This window comes from Bactrocera tryoni, chromosome 3 (genome assembly GCF_016617805.1).
Source record: "Bactrocera tryoni isolate S06 chromosome 3, CSIRO_BtryS06_freeze2, whole genome shotgun sequence".
Lineage (NCBI taxonomy): Eukaryota > Metazoa > Arthropoda > Insecta > Diptera > Tephritidae > Bactrocera > Bactrocera tryoni.
In genome coordinates, this window is record NC_052501.1 from 42,709,798 (window position 1) to 42,723,125 (window position 13,328).

Consider the following 13,328-nt stretch of genomic DNA (forward strand, 5'->3'; position numbering starts at 1 on the left):
TTGTTGTTCAAAAATAAGTTAAAAGTTACCTCACAATTTATGTAAAGAAAGACTGTGCTAAATTTCAAAACGATCGGTTCAGTAGATTTTGAGGTACAGAGTTCATCGGCTTCGAAAAAGTGAAGTGTGAGAAAAACACGTTTAAAGTTTCACAGCCGCTCACAATCAAATCGGAGGGCGGAGACTTACAAGTGTATATCTCCGTCAATTTTGCTTTAATTGCTTTCAAATTTTCACAGAATAATCTTAAGATATTGTACATTAATATAAACCAAAAAATAATAATAATGCAAAAAAAAAACCTTAAACCGACCTATAATATTTTTTTTTTTTGTGATATCAGATTCTATAGTGGTCCGATCTGAACAATAAGTTCGGAGTTTGTAGTGATGCCTTAGATAGCAATGCATGTCGAATTTCGTGAAGATATCTTGTCAAATAAAAGAGTCTTCTATGCAAGCACTGCATCGGTTTGATTGGAAAGTTTGTAGGGCAGCTATATGCTTAAGTGGTCCCATATTGGCGGTTGCGACCAACGAGCAGCTTCTCAGGGAGAAATTGTGCAAAATTTCAGATCAAGATGTCAAAAACTGAGGGACTAGATCGCGAATATGCAGACAGACGGCCACGGTTAAATCGACTCAGCTCGTCACGCTGATTAGTCCAACATTCGGTCGTCATAAAACTCTACCAGAGTTGATAATCGGTTTGTTGTTGTTGTTGTTGTAGCGGTACAATCCTGCCGAGTTGACAGTCCTTGGCCGGATGAAAATCAGAATCCGTTCCGGTGGTAATCAGTTTCGCATAGAACACACCAAACAGGGACTTTTTGAGTATGAAAATCAGGATCATGATCGGTTTCGCATCAAGCGGTCAATGAGCCCAAAACGAGATGGGCACCGATCCAGATTTTCATACTTAGAAAATCACTGTTTGGTGTGCGATTGCCTAGGAAAAGAAAGTTTGTTTACAGCAGCTGCTTAAGTCGGTAAACCTCAGTAGGGCGTTGCGATTTTTACGATGGATATACATAAATATCGAACAATGAATTTGTCTCAAATTTTGCATTTCTAACCAAATTTCGTGTGCGAATGTTGGAAAAGGCTTACGGTGATTCTGCTTTATCAAAAACACAAACCTACAAGTGGTAGAAAGTCATAAAGACGGTCGATAGATCGTTGAAGACATGCCTCGTTCTGGGCGACCTTCAACCTCTTCAACTGATGAAAATATTAAACAAGTGAAGGATATGGTGCTTGCAAATCGTCAGCCAAATGTTAAAGAGAAAAGCTGAATTTTTTTTCAAAAAGAATACGATTGTGGTCGAATTTAAAACCAAAAACGCAATGAATACCATCGATCGACCACCGTATTCAACAGATTTGGCTTGCGATTTTTTCTTGTTCCCAAAACTGAAATTTCCGCTTCGTGGAACCCGTTTTCAATCGATCGAAGAGATAAAGCAAAATTCGCTGAAGGAGCTGAAGGCCATCCAAAAAGTGCTTATAAAAAGTGTTTCGAGGACTGGAGAAATCATTGGCATAAGTTTATTACATCTGGTGGGGATTACTTTGAAGGCGACAAAATAAATTTTTTGCGCTTTATTTACAATTTCTGTGTACTCTTTTGCCACAATGTATGAGAAAATGTATCATATAATTTGAAGTCGCGCAAATAATTTGAAAAAATAACATCTAGGAATTAGTTACTAGTAGGTTAATTATAACCTAAAAAAATATTGCACTAAATAAATAAACCTTCTCGCAGTTCAAAACAAACACAATAAAATTGAACTTTAACACAAATGAGTGATACTCAAGCATTGGAATTAATTGTTGATCACATATTATATAGTAAAAGAGTATGGAGTCAAAATGTTAATAAAATTAAAAGAACAAGCATAGTAGATTTAAATGGCGGTAAGTGGAGAGGGGATATGGGAGGCAGGAAATGGCATGTTATGCAATCCAAAAACCCGGTAGTTAGATGGAGATGAACGCAGTTAATGTCTGAAAGCGGCATTTCGCACTGCACTGCAGGGCCACACTACAACACTTGAATACGTTTGAAGGTACGGTACAAATGCAGGTTGGTAGCATAGGCGGACAATTATTTGTTGATTGCTGGGGCATGCCCCGCGGTACCTCTTTTTTCTGCCGTGGCGCCGGCACTGGTGTGGTCTCAGTCGATGCCGTCGTCGCCGCCGTTGTTGTCGTACGCGTTGAGTCATCGTCACATGAGCGCGCCTGATGAAAGAACGATGACGATGCAGCCGACACAAATGAGCCGCCACTTGAGTCAAATGATGACGATGACACCGAGGCATTGGAGGCATTCGATGACGAAGAATGGCGCAGCGCATCGTGTTGCAATAAAGTGCGGTCCGCATAGTCTTGCCAGCAATTGTGCTCCAAACGTTGTAAGCCCGCGTGCACGGCAGCAGCGGCCATGGCGATTGCATTACTACCGCTCCCACCCGTAATTATGCCACCGCTCGACGGCGCCAGCGCCGGTGTCGCGCGTGTCGAAATGAAGGCGCTCTCCGCGCCGGAGCCAGCATTGTCGCCTGTGCCTTGACGACGCGGGGGTATGGGTGGCGATTGCATGTCTGGTGGATTGTCGTATATGGAATCGGTTGTCACGATTTTGTTGGGTGTCGATGTGCGCGTTGCGGTTTGTGGCATCGCCGCTGCTGCGACATGCAACGGCGCCTTCTCTTCGTCTTTTGCTGGTGGCTGGGGCACCGGCGGTGGTTTCGTGTCGACATGTGGATGTAATGTGAGCGCTGTCAGTTGGCGTCGCACATGCGGATGATTATAGTATGATACAGTTGCGTTGGCAGTTGTGCCCAGAGTTGGGCCAGCGCTTAATGTTTGCAGCAGATGTGCGGCTGGTGGCGGTGGGCGCGCTGGTGGTGGACCACCGGTGCGTGTGGCTGTGAGCCTTTGATGGTATTGATATTGTTGTTGTTGCTGCTGTTGCTGTTGTTGACTTTGCGCTCGCTGGTGGTCATGCTGATGGTTGTTGCTCGTTAACTGACTGTGCTGATAATGATGGTTGTGTTGATGATTGTAGTGATGCTGTGGATGAGTTTGGTGAGTGGTTGAGTCTAGACTGATGCTGGGCTTAAGCTATAAACGCGTATTTTTGTTTTTATTTTTGGAAGCCAAAATATTTGTTTTTTTTGTTTTGTTTGTACATTTGTTGGTTGATGGTGAGCATTTGTGGTGTCATTGATTATTCAAAACAAAGCGCAGCAACAAATATTGGTAGTTGTGGTGGTGGTAGTAGGGAGATGTGGTGTCGATAGTGGTTTAATGGTAAATTGCCGTTGCGATTGCGTTTTAATTTTGTTTGTTGGCAGGGTTGATTTTATGAGCAAAACAACAACAACATAGAGCATGTGCAACAGAAATGCGAGTACATAAAAATATATAAAAAATGTAAAGAAAAAGAACAAAACAAAACCGATAAGAACGCAATGTAACGAGAACAATGAACTTACAAAAGCACACACACATATTAACGCACATACATAAATAAATATATTTGAATTTAACAAATATTTATACATAATATAAAGACTACATACATATATATAGTTATATATGTATATTGTGTATACATAACAACAATGCAGACATTTAACAATTGCATTCAAACTCGGAACGTCAGGCAGGCGTGCGGGAGAGCTTTCAGTGGGATCTAGTTACAGTTACGTTTATAACAACACAAGCGTTATATGTATGTATTATATGTACATTCTTCCATAAGAATTTGAATTATGTTTCCTTTTATTCTATACATACATACATACATATGTACATATGTACTCGTATTTACTATGTACATACTCGTATATTACATATATGGCTATTAATGAGTGGCTATTTTTTTGCTTAAGGGGTTAGGCCAGTCTAAAATTATAAAAAATATTATTTGGTTGGCAGAAATGTGATAAAATATTTTCCCTAATTTCTTGCAGTTTGCTGCATTGTCGAAACGTTCAGGTCGGTAAATTTCGAAATGTGTACAAGAGGATTTTTCAAAATTCAAATTATTTTCGGAGATATAGGCATTTTTCTGACCCGGCATCCAAACTACCCACGATTTCTCAGGTTCTACTGGACCGATTTACTTGAAATTTTTATAGAGTCTTCTTTATAGGCTTGTCTACGGTTGGAACTAGCCCCATCCCCAAATTTTAATTTTTATTATTTTTAAAAATTCGAAATAGTCAGAAAAAGTGATCCAAAAAAACTTTTTTTTTCAGGCAGTCGCTATTTTGTGAAAAAAAAATTTCCCTTCTTTTCCGTAGTTCCGGCCATCGCGACATTATTCTAGATTAATATTCTTTTTTTTTGGTTTCAGGTAACTAGGAGGGTTGAAATCATGGGTATGGTCACGTGGAAATTTTTAGAGCCCACTTCGTCAGCTCATAATTTTTGAATTTTTTTAATTTTTTTAGGTTTTAATTTTTTTCTGTACTCTTCTAAAATTAACAAATAACTAATATAAAAATGGATAGTAAAAATATTAATTGCCTTTTTTTTTACTGAAATTCATGCTTCTTGACCAGAATACCCCCTTAAATGTATGTATATTTAAGAATACACACAATTCATATCGTTCATATTCAATTTCAATTTCATATCGTTCCGGGAATATTCTCGAAGTTACACGCAAATTTGAAAAGCCGTTTCAGAGTGCTTGGAAGTACAAGGCGCATCGTAAAAACCGGTGACCAACAGTACTCGAAAACCGTTTCTCAAATTTTAACACGAGCTTCTTAAATATATTTTTTAGTAATTAATCGAAGATTTTTTCTCACCGACAAATATTTTTTTATAAACAATTTAAGGCCGACACGCCGATTCTTTTTAGAAACCTCCGTTTTGTTAAAAAATTTGCTTACTCCTTCGATTAATTATCAGATTTAACATTACTTTAATGAAATTTTTAATTTCAGAGGCTCCGGTTCAGAGATATAGTGGTCACCGTAAAACGTCTTTTTGAGAGGAGCTCCCGGAGATCAGCTGTAGTTCCTTTCCTAATAAATATTGTTACGAATACTAAGTCTTAAAATAAAGTTAAAAGATACCATAATATGTGTAAAAATTTTTTGATCAACAAGTTTAGTTTTTCAGAAAAAAATCTGGAAAATTCGTCGCCTTTACAAAAATGTGATACGACCAGATTGTCCCAGTAAACGTCATTTTGTTTCAAAATGTTGATATAAATGATAAATGTTAATATAAATGATAAATGTTAATATAAATATAAATATCTTTATACACTACCAGAATAATAAAAAAATTTAGGCTGTTTTGAGGGTTCCACGTAGGATGCCTTTCAATTTTCGGGATTTGCCAACTCTAGGGTTGCAATCTGGAAGTTCACAACTTTATATTAGATTTTGACATTCTTCAGAACGTTTTTGCATACGAGCGCTATTTGTGTTGTTTACAGTAACTTAAATATTCGTCTCCGTTAAAAAATGGAATTGAATCTCAAACCTTTTCGCGCGATTATTTTCTATAACATTCGACGTATATTATCTTAGAAACAGTGCATCGAGGAACCTAATTTAATTTTTGTCGATGAAGCTCCATCAAGGACCAGTGTTTATCGATAGTATGGTGAATCTAATCGAGGTCATATATTACTCTAAGACGAATTTTGTGAAGGTCGTCCAAAATCAGTTGTTGTTACGGAAACTATTGATGTTGTGCATAAACTGATATTAGAAGATCGTCCTGAGATCTATCGTGAGATTGAGACAGTTATAGGCGTTAGTAAGACCAGCATACTTTCTACATTGCATGAACATTTCATTACGGTGGATGCCACATAATTTGTCAATCGCTCAAAAAACGGCGCGTGTAGATTGGTGGTGAGAAATATTAAAAAAAAATACGAAAGCAGTGCTTCAAAACACGTGTTTGACATTGTGCTAGGTGAAAAAGGTTTTTGATGAGTCACCCACAGTATAGTCCTGACTTGGCACCGAATAACTTCCTGTTACTTCCGTGTGTAAAAAATAAAGTAAGTGGTCAACGGTTGTCGGCACCTGAAGAGGCGGTAGATGCGTTTGGGAGATACCTCCACAGTACTTCGACAATTGGTTCAAACGCATACAAAAGTTTATAACGGGTGACCCAAGGAGAGGTACTTTTTTCAGTAGCTGTCATGTTATTTTTGTTCAGTATTCTTTGGTATGTCCTCACGGAAAGGCTTAAGATTTAAGGGGCTATACCAGTGTGACACTTTAAAAAAATTTTTTTTTTGTTTTTTTTCGATAGTTTATATTCCCAAAAATATCCTGTTAAATCGGCAAGGTCGTATCTTGAATAGTTTTTTGATGACAGCGGTTTAAAGAGCGACCGCTCGCAGGTATAATCATATATGAGTGAAGCTTTAAAAGCGTTTTTCTCGAAACGACATTTTTCAAAATTGCTGACATCATAACTTAACGAGAAATTGACCGATAGACTTCAAATTAAAACTATACAATGACCTACGATCTTTTTGATTGGTTGAAAATTGTCAAATTTGTATAAAAAAAAGAACAATTTTTTTTGAATTTTTTTGTTTCAGCTACTCATTCGGCCGGAATCATGTCAGCAGTTGGGGCACTTTTTTTCGCACCTCCGCAGACATAACTCCGTTATTTTTCAACATTTTTGTAAAAGAAAAATCTTAAAATATAGCTGACCTTATTACGTTCAAGGAAGTTCCAAATATTCTATCGCGTACTTTCACTTAAAAAAATTCACGAAAATCGCCTAATTTTTCATGCGTTGCACTGGTACAGCCCTTTAAAGCGTTTACAAATTGTTTATTACGAAAATTCACGTTCTGTAAAGAATTTGTGTTGGATATATGGATATTTCGCTACAGTATCTCAATTTCTTATATAACTAATGTAATAATTGGGTAAATGTTCATATACGGATATAAGTATTTATCGACATGTACATATAGTATTGACCACAGACCCTTGGAGATATAAATCAATTGTATTTCCAATAGCTTTGTATGAACAGAGAAACATAAATTAATATCTAACTCGATTAGTTTTATGTATTACAAACAACTGTATAGCTATATGCTAGGTGCAACTTGTTGCGAGAGTATAAAAAATACATCGAATACCGAAGTAGATTACTTCGACTTGCATTATCACTGTGAGAATCGGATATTGCTACTGCTTCGTAACCTCTGATATAATGATACTAGTTTTCTTTACTTTCTTTTACCGTTTTAGAGATGTGTGAGAAGTGGTCACATGGTTTTGTCTATGGAAAAGCGGATGAAGTAGAGTGCTTTGGATTACGAGTTTTTACTTAAAATAAAACAACTTCATTCTCTGTTTCGTCAGAATACAAATTCTACAGTAGTCTATCAGGTATAATAGGGATTCAAAAACTAACTGATTCATCGAATCTACAAAGTTTATTTATTGTAGAAGCCTTATACTAGATATTGTTATATATTTGCATGCCAAGCTGTGTATCAATCCATAAAAGTTATAGGATGTGGAACATAAGCAATTTAGTGCGAGGGTATTCGTAATTCGTATTAGCCGTCCTCATGCTGGATGTACATTCGGGGTTTTCAGGGGATCCTGACCAAAAGTCTTAGAAGAAAAAATTAGTGCTTAATAGCTATATTTTGTGCCTATTAAAAGCTCGCAATATAAAACAATATAGCCCTTGTCCCAATTTGAATCCTTTTTTCTAAAAGATCTGTATTTTAATCTGAAAGAACTAAATATTTTGACACCACCTGCCCGACACTCGCACACACACGCATACATAAACGTCAAAACAAACACGTACAACACTAACATCATAGAATCGACACTCACAAATGCAACAATTAATTATTTGCAGTAAATAAACGAAAAACATTGATTAACAATGGCAATATTCTTGAAGCAACTACTCACGCTACGATCCACGAGTGGTGGCTTAAACAACGGATGATTTTGCAGTTCTTGCGACAAGTTCATCTCCGACGAACAGAGCGAGCTTGCCGGGCTAATAGTAGGAGACGGAGCCAAATGAGCAGCAAGATGAGCAGTGCCATGCGTAACGCCCGCAAAACCGTTCGACTGTATGTGCGCACTCGAGCTGGACATCGCCAGAGGCGGGGCACGTCGCACAAACTGACTGGAGCCATTCAAATCCTCCGGACAGGCGTATTGAAACGAGGCTGCCGTCGCTTGATTGCCACCCGTCACACTGGCGGCAGTTGTACGCTTATTGCTGAAGATCGGCGAACTCGGTGCCGAGTGATGCCCACCAATGGATTTGGTTTTGCCGTAACCGAAGCCTACACCAAACGCGCTGCCGCTGCTGCTGCCGCCGCCGATGCTATTACCGTCAATGCGATCGTGCTGCGAATTCGATGTGAGATGCGAACGAAAGTGTGTCTGCGAGCTGTTCGGTGGTGTGATGTCGCGTAATTTCGATTTAAAGTCTTTGTAGGCGCTCTTGACGCCGCGTGAGCCCTCCTTGACCTGCGCAGAAAAGTAAAAGGGCGAGAAAGAGTTGTGGTGTGATCAATTAGCCATTATTAGAGCGATGGAGGTTAAGTAATACAGTCTACGGTTATGTTATAAGCATACTTTCGGGCGTAAGGTAAGCAATATTAGCGTTTACGGAATTTTAGTTACAACAAAACAAACAAAAATGAACATAACGAATAGCAAATGTTAATTTGTAAATACAATACAGTAAACACTAGTATATAAAGTACATCAATTAAAGTAAATTAATTAGTTAACTAGTTACTTGTACATATATATGCCACTCACCGATTTGACAGCAGACTTTACGGCTGGATTTGTCTGCGTTTCAACGTAAAGATGCGCATACGGTGAGGAAACAAGCCGAAAGAAATTTTCACAATGCGTTAATAGTGTTGTTGTTTAAAAAAGGAATTTGCAATAAGCATTATTCAAAACAAATGCATTTTATATTTTATTTTTTTATTATTTAATTGAATGCAGAAATGAACGTCGAAGCGCAGCAACGTATCGCCAGTCGTCGTCAGAGTGTTGTGACAGCGAGTAGTCGTGTGGTAGAGCATTGGCAGTGGCAGTAGCGGTTGATGATTGGCGTGTGGTAGCGATAAACAGTTTAAAAATTTGATTTTTGCGATTTTGATTATGATAGTAAATTTGTTTGGGGGAAATGCGCGTTCAAAATAATCGACGATTTTAATATGAAAAATACGAAAAAAGAAAAGAGATAGACAAGTAATGTTACTGCTAGTAGAACTATGTTTGCGTGTATTGGTTTGATTGTATGTATGTATGTATATACAGGCTTTTTTTTCAAAGCGGATTTAAGTTTTAGCTGCAAATGATGTAGATGAATTGTATATACTTGGAGAGCACATATATGTATGTATGTATGAGTGTAGGCATGAGTGTATCTGTATCAATGAATGTGTGTCATGTTAATGGATGTTGATGCTATCGGTATAAATAGCTAGTATTATTATGGATACTTGAAAAAAAAATTCGGTTGAAAATGTATCTATTTTTTTAGTGCTATTGTTTTATTTATGAAAATTATTTCTTTTTGCGCATTATTGAAGTCATTACAAGCCATATCCCATTAAAAAATGTGTTTTGTGTAATTATTATGCTTATAATCACGCTTTCGAAGGTCAGGGCCATATATGGGTTAATTTTTAATTTACTACTAAATATTCTAAAATACAAATACAAGTTTTAATCATCAATACCAATTATTTACTAAAAACTTGGTTATATGAATTTAAAAAAATATTTATTACGAATATTTTGTTATACTACAAATACCAGATTTAAAGAACCAAGAGTGTATACTTGTATGCCCATTTTTATGCGCCATTCCCATTTTTAAGGGGTTAGATGGGTTTACGGGTTTCAAAAAATTTTTCATTTTTATATTTTTATTGTCTTGTTAAATTCTACAACACTTCGAGAATATTGTCCTAAATTTTCAAGTTGATCCGAGTAATAGTTTCGGAGATACAGACTTGAGAACTTATGCGCTCGAGGCTAGCTAGGCTAAGTGCGCTGTCTTTAAACGCGTTTTTCTCGAAACTGCGTTTTCGAAGTCGGTTGGCAAGATTTCTCGAAAACTACTCATCAGATCTTCATGAAATTTTACACAGGTCTTTGAGATACAATTCTTAAAGACTTGGACGAAGAATTTTTTTCGATTGGAGAAAAAATTCGCGAAATTTTCATTTTTTTTGTAAAAATGTCGGCCAAAAACCCAATTTTCAGTTTATTCTTCTTTCGTCCAAGTTCTAAGTTAAGGTTTTAACTAAAACACGTGTTCCTTCACTTTAGATGATCCTGTAAGGAGTTATCCTGCCAACGCGGGCACGCCTTTTTAGGGGTGAGGTCACCGGAAATGGCGTCGCAATGGCCGAGTTTAAAATATTTTTTTCCAAAAATGTCAGAATTTCTTTTTAATAGTGTAGGTTTGTAACAATAAAAAATTTTAATAAAACATTTCATTATTTATATGAGAAAAAATTGTTGAAAAAAGAATGTTTTTTTAACGGAAGAAACCCTTGTAACCCCTTAGAGCAAACAGCGTTTACAGCCATTTTTAGCGGTTCCTATCCATTTTAACAAATTGTTGAATGTTAAAATAGCACTAACAATAAGTAGTGTGGTAGAAATTTGCTTACGAAATCGCATTAGGGTGGTAGGAATGCCGATTTCATTTATGTGATAAAGCTACTTTTTTTGCTTCTATCAACCAATCAAACTGTAACAATTATTCCCATACAAACATCAAAATTGTGAGGAAATCACTTTCACATTCAAGTACATATTAGATTTTATTCTTAAGCGGCAAGCAAAATAATATCCCGCTCAAAAAAAAATTGTCTGAAGTTACTTAGTATTCCCACAAAGCTGTTAGCCAAAAAAAAAATATTTTCTCGAAACTGCATTTTACAAATCGGGCGACGATGGTCGGTGACTAATTGCTTGAAATGTTTACTTTAACTTCACAGAAACACACAGCCTTCGGTGATAATTGTTTGCCCCGAGAAAGTGTTTTTGATAGGTGCAAATTATTAAAAGAAGGTCGAGAACGCGTTGATGATGAACCACGTCCAGGAAAGCTATCAAGATCAACTGATGATCAACACGTTAGTAAAATAAAGGAATTGGTGCTTGAGAATCGACGATTAACAGTAAGAGGTCTTAATGGCATCGTTGGAATATCGGAAGAATCGGTGAAATTATTTCGAAAGATCATACGTACTCTACCAGCGAGTCTTATGCGTAATAAGATCCCGTTTCTTATTTTGTTTTTGGAAAAAACGAATTTGTGGAACCAACTTCGCCTGTTGAGACCCTCATAAAAAGGTGATTCCTAAGATTAGTCCAGTAGCCGCCACTTTGTGGCCAAATTTTCTATTAGGGTGGTAGGTAGAATGGTAGGCCAGCGGGACTGAAATTTGCACTCCCTCACTCTATTTTCTCCTCTCTGAATCATCACGTGCTGGTTTGGCTAGTTCATCTGTTTCACAGTTAAAAAAGTCGAACAGCTGACATTGCTGGCAATTCCTTACAGGACAAGTCTGTTTTTTATTTTTTTTTAATAAGTTACAATACGTATTTATTTTGGCTTAAAGGGATATATACGAAGTACTTCTCTTTATCCTCAGAATAAAATTTCAAAGCAAAACTTAACTTCATGTGCAGTGTTTTCTTTTCTTGTTCTAATTACCCTAAAGCGAAAAGGAGAAATTGCCGTTCTGGTGACAGTTGGGTCTTCGAGGCGGAATGGGCACTGATTTACATATAACCGGATGTGAAAGGTCCATTTAAGAATTTTTTCATCCGAAATCTAACTTATATTTGCTATTTCTTGGCGTTCTAATGAAATCTCCAATTAGTACAAAACTGATATCGGAGAAATTCGCAGTTAACTCTCCCAGCCTCATAACAAAAAATTTTTGATATCAATTACAATTTCTTTCCGACTAATTTTTTTCATTTTTTTTTTTTCAAAAACATACTCTGCGACCCTTTATATATTATAAATATATAACCCACATTATGGCATGTCATACATATAATATTTTTGCAACAATTTAAGCGGAGCTCAATGAGTCATGAGCGAGCTATGTCTGTCAAATGAAAATAATGAATTACAAGGTCAGTCGCAAAAGAAACAGAACTTTTTAAATATAATTGTTTTTAGTGACGCCACCTATTGGTGGGTATATGAAATAAAAAGTTTGATCTCTTGTTGACATTTCGTAAAAGTTTTAAGACAATTGGATAACTACAATCGATGTTATCGATCAAAAAGTGACAGCAGCTTTTGGTCATCGGTCGTAAAATGCATTTTGAACAAAGAGCAAATATTAAATTTTGTTTTAATCTTAGGAAAACGTTTACTCAAACATTTCAAATGATGAAAAAAGTTTATGGCGATTAGTGCCTATCTCGTAGTAATGTGCATGAGTGGTTTAAGCGATTCCAAGAAGGTCGTGAGGACCTCTGTGAGGATCAGAAGTCGGTCGTCTTCAGAAGTCAAAAATAAAGACAATGCTGATTTGTTTTTACGATTCCGATGGTATTGTACACCGAGAGTTCGTCCCACCTAGCCAAACGGATAATGCTGTGTTTATCTTGGTGTTATGAAGCGTCTTTTGTCACGCATTCGTCGTGCTCGACCACAATACCGTGAGGCATGGTCCTGGCGCCTGTTGCACGATAATGCGCCGTGTCATCGGTCGACGCTTGTCACTGATTTTTTGACAAAAACCTCCATATTAACCATTAATCACTCACCCTACTCACCTGATCTGGCACCCTGTGATTTTTACCTATTTGGAAAACTTCATTTGCCCATGAAAGGTCACTGGTTTCAGGACATTTAAGCTATCCAAAAGGCGACGACCGATATTCTCAAGAGCATTCCGAAAAATGACCTTAAACACTCATTTGAAATGCTAATTGACCGGGCTAAACGCTGTATCGAAGCACAAGGAAACTACTTTGAATAAAAAAGTATAACTTCTGAAAAATATTAATTTTTTGTTGTTTTTTTAACAGTCTTGTTTCTTTTGCAACAGACCTTGTATGTTGTTGTCACTACAAATCGCCCGACCTTTCGCGATGTACCCGATTTCTACTAGAATCACTCCGATCAAATGTATTTCTTCTTTGCCATCTTTAAAGCGTTGCCTTAAAAAATTATCATTTTAATTTGTGTCACTGCATTAGTGTGTGCAAATAATGAGGAAATCTGAGGAAGTGAAAAATCATAAAATACCAAGCATATAATACATAA

General features: G+C 36.9%; 1 protein-coding gene across 4 annotated transcripts in view; it reads right to left on the reverse strand.

Annotated features, from left to right (window-relative positions):
- LOC120770239 (DENN domain-containing protein 1A) overlaps positions 1-13,328 on the reverse strand; it is a 42,210-nt gene that overhangs the window by 4,356 nt on the left and 24,526 nt on the right. For 2 of the 4 annotated variants that reach the window (XM_040097534.1, XM_040097533.1), the window contains 3 exons: positions 8,822-8,854; positions 7,952-8,524; positions 2,145-3,131 (listed from right to left, as the gene is read on the reverse strand). In XM_040097534.1, coding sequence (XP_039953468.1) covers positions 2,145-3,131; positions 7,952-8,524; positions 8,822-8,854 — 1,593 coding nt within the window. The remainder of the gene's footprint in view (positions 1-2,144; positions 3,132-7,951; positions 8,525-8,821; positions 8,855-13,328) is intronic. The other 2 variants (XM_040097535.1, XM_040097536.1) reach the window with 2 other exon arrangements.